Source organism: Brassica oleracea, chromosome C7 (assembly GCF_000695525.1).
Source record: "Brassica oleracea var. oleracea cultivar TO1000 chromosome C7, BOL, whole genome shotgun sequence".
In the NCBI taxonomy this organism is placed as follows: domain Eukaryota; kingdom Viridiplantae; phylum Streptophyta; class Magnoliopsida; order Brassicales; family Brassicaceae; genus Brassica; species Brassica oleracea.
The window spans coordinates 42,476,705-42,484,553 of record NC_027754.1 but is presented as its reverse complement, the minus strand read 5'-3'; the positions used below and the strand labels follow the sequence as shown (position 1 = coordinate 42,484,553).

The window sequence follows — 7,849 nt, the reverse complement described above, 5'->3', positions numbered from 1 at the left end:
AAAAAAAAAAAAAAAAAAAAAAAAAAAAAAGCGAACCATAATTACATTTGCAAAATTCAACATTATTAATGTCTTTGACTGATTGACTTACCGTGTTTGTGACCCCACTTGAAGGTTTGGGTGGATCGCTTTTATCAGTTTGACGAGTTCAACACTGGAAATTATGGAGAGACACGGACAGCTTGATTTTTATGTTTAAGCTTGTAAGAAACGGACAGAAGATGCGTGAATACTAAAAGACAAAGATTTTGCTTTTGCTATTATCATCTTTCAAGAAAGAAAAAAAATGAAGCCGAGGAGTTTGATATCAATCCTGTGTTTTGTCCTCGTAACCTTTGGTGTTGATTCTGTTTCAGTACAATGTATGAACAGAGGGTATTTTATTCCCAACAGTACTTACGACGTAAACCGCCGTCTCATCCTCTCTTCTCTTCCTTCCAACGTCACAGCTCAAAAGGGTTTCTTTTTCAACGGTTCCATCGGCCAAGAACCTAACCGGGACTCTACGCAATAGGGATGTGCCTCCCAGGATCAACTTCAGAGGACTGTTCTGCTTGTATCAAGACCGGTTCTGATGGTTTGATACAGAGTTGTGCTAACCAGACAGAAGCGTATTCATGGCCAGGTGATCCCATACTTGTTGGGAATGGATTTACACCCTCTCAAGGCCCGTTAGACATTGAACTAGGCCCATATTGCTAGGAAACCCTTTGGGGGGGGGGGGGTTATTCAATTAGTGACTAAAATAAATTATTAATGTTTAGTAATATACCAAATTTTAAGATATTTTAAGTTGATGGATTTTAAAATCTCTGCGGTATGTATTGGATTTCGAGTTCAATCATTTATTCACGAGACTTCATAAGAAATGATTTGGAATCAATCCAAAATACAAAGAATTTTAATCCTTAAAAAGTAAATAACATTACATTTTAAAAACTGGATTTAAATCACATTGGATAACACTAAATTTTAAAATATAATTTATAATCATTGTGTATATATTTAACCTCTGTTAAAATGTATGATTGAATAACATCATCTAAACAGTGGATCAGCCTAATTGTGAATTCAAGAAGTTGTATAGGACATAAGTGATACATTCAATCTAAAGTTAATGAAATAAATGGCACAAAAGAAAGTATTTGATAATGACAAAGACAACTTCTGAGGATTGTCGCTTACCAAAATGATTCAGACATTCAACCGACTAATCTCACTTTCTGATCACCATGACTCTAGCCCAGACGTGCTCTAGAGATGGACAAGGACATGTACTCTCCCTGAAAGTTGACATAAATCTCTTGAAATTTGCTCTATTTTTCCTGTTTTACTTATTCAATCTTTCAATTCTATACAAACTATTGAACGCGACCAGAACATTGGAAAATAGGTTTTTTTTCTTTGTTGATCAATAATATGCACAAAAAATTTGAAGACCTGGAGAGGTGGAACTTCACACATAGTGTGGTTTGTTAATAAATGGTGAGTTTTGAAATCTTTGAAATTGAATTTGATGTTTAGGTTTCTGTCTCGTGGCAACCTTCAAAGACGTTCCAAATGCTGAAAAGCAAACCTATTTCTCAAAAAGCTCGGCTTGTACTGTCCACTCTTCGATTTCTCTGATCCAACCAAGAACGTTAAGGAAAAGGAGATCAAGCGGCAAACATTGCTTGAGGTTGTGGATTATGTAGCCACTGCGAATACCAAGTTCAGTGAAAATGCTATCCAAGAAGCCGTTAGAATGGTTTCTGCTAACGTATTCAGAACATTGAATCCTCAACCGCGCGAAAACAAAGTTATCAATGATCTAAACTTGGAAGTGGAAGAGCATTCCATGGATCCTACGAGCTTCAAGAAGCTCATTGCTTCACCTGAGACCGAGAAAAAGTTAATTGTTTATGTATTACCGTTTCTGCTACATCCAAGCAAGATAATCATTCAAACCAGTTCTGGATTATTCATAATACAGAGTTTACATGAAATACTAGAGCTTTACATAGGTACATGCATGAAGCTTAATTACATTAAATGAAACGCACCATAAGTTGCATACATGAGACAAAAAGAATCTGAATAAACCCTAAACCCACTTGCTCTTCAACTTATCAACATGTGTAAACTCATATGTTAACACCAAACTCCCATCAGTTCTCTTTAATTCAAAGCTCTCTACCAATACATAGCATTTATAACTCTTCCACTGTGATGAACCGCCTTCGAATCTCTCTGATCTCTTAATGCTAGACCTTACTTCATCGCCTTTATTTAACCAACCAAACCTCTCCTCTTCCCACTTAATCCTCTCCACGACCACTGATCCAAGACCTATCTTCTTGTCTTGTCTCTCATCTCTTAAGACACTAAACCAAACAAATCCATCAGCTCTTTTGTTTCTCAGATTGGTTACTTCTCCCCCAAGCTTCGCCACTTCTGTTTCTACTTCAACATCAACAACAACCTCACTTGCTTCCTCGTTGTAACTAGATGAGTAAACCTCTTCCCATCTTTGTTTGAGAGTCATACTGTAATAAGTTGTGTTTTTAATCTGATCTTTTGCGTCTCCTTCTTTCACGAATATGAAAGGGACATACTGTTGGAGATGGATTTACACCCTCTCAAGGCCCATTAGACATTGAACTAGGCCCATATTGCTAGGAAACCCTAGACATATCTTTCTATAAATAAAGAGATATCTCTCTTGAGCAAGGGGGCTCATCTTCTCCCATTTTACACATTAAACACTTCATACAAAGAGTTTATTGATTCTTAGATTTATTTACACTTGTAATGATACATGTAATACAATTTTTGATCAATAAATTCTTTTTGATGTTCTTTTTCCATTTGATTTCTATGTTGATTTCTCTTTAGCCTCAAGAATCTAAGAAATCTATTTCTTAAATTCTTCATTGTATGAATCCGACAAATACACCATTTTCGGTTCAAATAATACTTTGCCGTCTATTTTTCAAGTAAACACTAGAGATGTCAATTCAAATCCAACAGAGTTCAGATCAATATGGGAAGGATTGATCGGTCGTATGATTGATGCAGCCTCCACAGCAAAAAGAACAACATCTTCTAGTAATAACCATTACATAGCTGATGTAGCAAACTGGACATCTTTCAGTAAGATATACGCTTTGGTGCAATGCACGCCGGATCTTTCCCCTGGTGACTGTGATTAGCGTAATTAAGGACTACCAGTCATGCTGTGGTCTGAGGCAAGGAGTCCTTGTTATGAGGCCAAGCTGCCTTTTCCGGTGGGAATTGTATCCATTCTTTAAGGCTTTTGATAATATTTCGGTGGCTTCTCCTCCTCCACCTCCTTTGGCTGCGCGACCACCCGCTGTTGATCAGGCCAGTACTATCCACAATGGTGAGTTTTCCAATTGAAAAGATTATGATTGTTAGAACAAATGAAATATAAATGACATTGTTTTTCTTTTGTGTTATGAGAAGATAGCAAAGGATTCTCAGTTGGAATTGTTGCGTCTATCACCATTCCAAATGTTACTGTCTTGATACTCATGCTTGTTGTAGGAACTTTTCTTTGGCGGAGGAGAAAATTATTCAACAGAACTGAAAATGAATGTTAGTTTCTAGTGTTTTAGCTCTTGTTGTTTCCTTTCATTATAAGTATATAATGTCCTTAGCCAAGAAGAGGTAACATGAACCATAACTTATACACCCTTTCTTTGCAGATGATACTGATATTTCAGCTGCACATTCATCGCAATATGATTTTAAGACAATTGAAGCTGCAACAAACAAGTTTTCGAGTAGTAATAAGCTCGGTGAAGGTGGATTTGGGGAGGTTTACAAGGTAATGATATCTTTGTTTTCCATCTTTTCTAAGTTACTATAGGAAAAGATTCTCATCTATGAGTTTGTCCCAAACAAAAGCCTTAACCATTTCATATTTGGTATGGGTTGTTCCCTTCAATATTTTTATCTTATTCCAAATATTATTTTTCAACTTTTAAACTGATTGATCGATCATGGTGATGAGCAGGCACTGAAAATGAGAGCCAGTTAGATTATACTCAACGATACAAGATCATCCAAGGGATTGCTCGAGGAATTCTTTATCTTCATCAAGATTCACAGCTCACAATCATACACCGTGACCTCAAACCCAGCAACGTTCTCTTAGATGCTAATATGAACCCCCAAAATTTCAGATTTTGGATTGTCGACCATCTTTGGAACAGAGGAAACTCGAGGAGATACCAACAGAATTGCTGGAACCTTGTAATTTTCTGCTCTGAAATCACACTAAGTTCGTTGAAACATGTTACTATGGCATATTAATACTAACTCGAGTTGTAAATATCTTTCAGTGCTTACATGTCACCAGAGTATGCAATGCATGGACAATACTCCATGAAATCAGACGTTTACAGCTTTGGGGTCTTAGTTCTTGAGATCATAAGCGGCAAGAAAAACAGTGCCGTCTACCAGATGGATGAAACTAGGACTGCTGGAAACTTGGTCACAAATGTAAGCATTAAAAATATGTCAATAATTTACAGTCTTTAAATATATGGACAAATGGTCATTGATTGTCTCAATCTATTAGGCTTGGAGGTTTTGGTGGATCCAGCTATTGGAAGGAACTATCAGAGAAATGAAGTCACTAGATGCATCCACATTGCACTCTTGTGTGTTCAAGACAAACCAGAAGACCGTCCACTGTTATCAACCATCATTTTGATGCTCACTAGTAAGACGATCACTTTACCAAAGCCTCGCCTACCAAGTTTATTTCCGGCGGGACTGGGCATCAGATGGATTCAAATCAAGTCAATCTACAAGAAGATCTGTTAATGACGTGACGATTACTGAATTAGAGCCACGTTGAAGATTATATTCTATGTGTGCAAGTTTGAATGATAGTGTTTTATTAGTTTGGTTGTTGACTGGAATACTCATGTAACTTTATGCACTTGCTGGATTTACCAAACCGTTGTGTCTGAAGATAGCAACTGTAAATCTTTTTCCTATTTTGTTGGATCAGTACAATACCAGTTATAATAAAAAAATAAAAATAAAAATAAATTATGACTTATTAATAAGAAATAAAGAAGGCAAATACGGTGGAGACAGGAAATTGTTGTCTGAAAGGAAAATTATTGAATTTTCAGGTCGTGTTCCTCCCAAATTTCACGATCTTGTTCCTCAATTCAAAAAGGGTTTGCTTCAATTTCTCATTCGACCAAGAAAGCTCGGGTCTTTCAACCATGGCGTGGAACGTGTTTAAGTTCTGCACAGCACTTCGCGCCTTGGGTTCGATCATGATCCTATTCGTAATCGGGATCATCGGATTCACATACTACGCCCTTGTACTCGTGAATTACGGACCGTCTCTATTACTCGGCGGTCTCGATTCGTTTATAGCTCTTCTCGTTTTAGCTCTGTTTCACTTCCTGGTAAGTCAAAAGTCTTGTTCTTTTTTATGGGACCTTCTGAGATCTTTGCGTTTAGCTCTGTTTCTTGTTCTGTTTTAGCTAATGATGAAGCTGGGTTCGGGTTATGCCTTATTACCAATTTGATTTTTGGTTACAAGACGACTTTAAAGTCTTGTGCTTACAAATGGATGGGCATGTTGTTGTTGTAACTTGGCATGGCCAACACTAGATTAATCTTAGATTGGCCCTTACTTTGTAGTGTTTGTGTGGTCATAGGCTCAATGTAGCGTTGGTTTAGTGTAGAGAGTGTCTGTGTTTCCTCTACTTTTGAAACTGTTTTGGTATATATTAATAGACTATCTACATTTGAACTCAATGGTGATGATTGTTGTTGTGTGAAGCTTGTAATGCTACTGTGGAGTTATTTCTCTGTCGTTGTGACGGACCCTGGTGGTGTGCCACCTGGTTGGAGGCCGGAGTTAGACATAGAGAAAGGCGATGGAAACGAAGCAGCGATTGCAGAAGCAAGCCCACTTTCGGTTGGAGATTCCTCCTCTCATATCGTAAGACATTGCCGAAAGTGCAATCAATATAAACCGCCTCGTTCTCACCACTGTTCAGTCTGTAAGTGTCTCCTCAATGCCTGATTCTTCAGTAATTTGAATCTATTTGTTTCTTTTAGTTAGTGAAAAATGGTTTCTTCTTGGGGGTTTTTGAGGTGGAAGATGCATACTAAAGATGGACCATCACTGTGTTTGGGTTGTGAACTGTGTTGGGGCAAGGAATTACAAGTCTTTTCTCCTCTTCTTGGTATGTCTAGTCACATCTCTGCTAATGAATTCGTTGTTTGTGGTGGGCCTTACAGTAATTGTAACCTGAATAATGTTGACATGATCTTAATGCAGTTTTACACATTTCTTGAGACAACGGTGGTTGCAGTATCACTGTTTCCAGCTTTCCTCGTATTCTTCACCGATGGAGATGATGAGATTACCGTATCACTAGGAAGCCTAGCAGCCACCTTTATTGCGTTCAGTGAGTCCATGGATACATAAATCTTTTCGTTTGTTTGTTTGTGAACACACCTTAATGTGTTACCAATATTATTATCTGATTTAGAATCTTCCCTTTTTCTGGTTATTCAGTATTGAACATAGCATTTGCGCTAAGTGTCCTAGGCTTCCTAATCATGCACATAATGCTAGTCGCTCGTAACACCACAACTATTGAGGTAAACACAACTCATTTGCTATTAAGGTAATGACATTAAACTTACTAAACCAGAGTAACGCATTTGTTTTTGGCAGGCATATGAGAAGTATACAACTCCTAACTCTCCTTATGACCTTGGTCGTAAGGCAAACTTTGAACAGGTCCTCTTTCCCATCTCAAAACTCATCCTTTCTTGGTGTTAGATGAAGTTTCCGAGCTACTGAAGATGAAATCTTGGACATGAGCACAATTTTAAAAGTTTGTTTGCTTTCTTTTGTGTGAATCAGGTTTTTGGAAGGGATAAAATGTATTGGTTCGTGCCATTGTACACGGAAGAAGATATGAAGAGGTTGCCGGCACTTGGAGGGTTAGACTTTAGGAGCAGGTTGGAGGAGTCGGAGCCGCTTCAGTCTCTATGACCTTGAAACTACAAAACTTTTGGGAATGGGTCTGCGTTGTGTCTCGTCTGTATTAAAGATTAGCGTTTTTAATGGAATTTGATTTTTTTGGTGAAAATAAATTTCATAAGTTTTTTTAGCAGAGCCAACATGTATTTTACTATTTTTTGTATTCTTATATTTTTAGAATTCATGTTTTATTTATATTTTTAGAATTCATGTTTTATTTTAATTTTTTTTAAAAGAGTTGACCATTAAAAATATGGCAATTTTTTTATATAACCATTTTTAAATTTTTGTCATAAAAATAGACTTCAAGAAAAAAGAAAAACTAAAATAGCTGTTTTTTTATTTTAATTTTTTTAATATTTATTTTTTATTTTTAAAAATTTTAAACTCTATCTCCAAAACCTCCCGTTAACCCTATGGTAAAAATACATGTTATTCTTTAATAAAATTTATTTTGATCATTTTCTCCACTGAAATATTTTTTTTGTGATAAAAGCTTAAAAATGACTATCCCATAAAATTTTTATTAAAAATAAGAACCAAAACAAAAAAAAAAAAAAATCCTGAAACAATTATTATAGCAAATAATTATGTCTACCTTAGATGAAATTTGATCCAAAAAAACATTAGATGCAATATGGCAAAATGATTGTTTCTATAATTAAACAGAGCATATAAAGTAATAAAAATCCTTGTGAACAAATGAAAAAGTAATAAATATCCAAAACAGGCATTTTTTTGTTTCAGAATTAAATAAAAAATCTAAGAATGACATGTTTAATTACAGAAATGGTGTTCGGGGAGGGGGGGGGGGGG

At 36.2% G+C, this 7,849-nt stretch overlaps 1 protein-coding gene and 1 pseudogene across 1 annotated transcript; both read left to right on the top strand.

The window, feature by feature from the left end:
- The first annotated feature begins 230 nt into the window (after positions 1–230).
- LOC106303354 lies at positions 231–4,868 on the top strand (annotated as a pseudogene).
- A 275-nt stretch (positions 4,869–5,143) lies between these two features.
- Positions 5,144–7,172, top strand: LOC106301885 (probable protein S-acyltransferase 13). The gene is made up of 7 exons (XM_013738369.1): positions 5,144–5,435; positions 5,816–6,038; positions 6,133–6,224; positions 6,320–6,449; positions 6,560–6,645; positions 6,722–6,787; positions 6,914–7,172. The coding sequence occupies exons 1-7, from the start codon at positions 5,247–5,249 to the stop codon at positions 7,043–7,045; spliced, it is 918 nt and encodes a 305-aa protein (XP_013593823.1). The 5' UTR covers positions 5,144–5,246; the 3' UTR covers positions 7,046–7,172.
- Positions 7,173–7,849: the final 677 nt, after the last annotated feature.

What these genes read in the sequence shown, in the direction of transcription:
- LOC106301885 (XM_013738369.1), top strand. Translation starts at nt 5,247, where the DNA reads ATGGCGTGGAACGTGTTTAAGTTCTGCACAGCACTTCGCGCCTTGGGT. An exon ending in TAGCTCTGTTTCACTTCCTG is followed by an intron (nt 5,436 to 5,815) that starts GTAAGTCAAAAG and finishes TGTTGTGTGAAG; the next exon opens with CTTGTAATGCTACTGTGGAG. An exon ending in GTAACACCACAACTATTGAG is followed by an intron (nt 6,646 to 6,721) that starts GTAAACACAACT and finishes TGTTTTTGGCAG; the next exon opens with GCATATGAGAAGTATACAAC.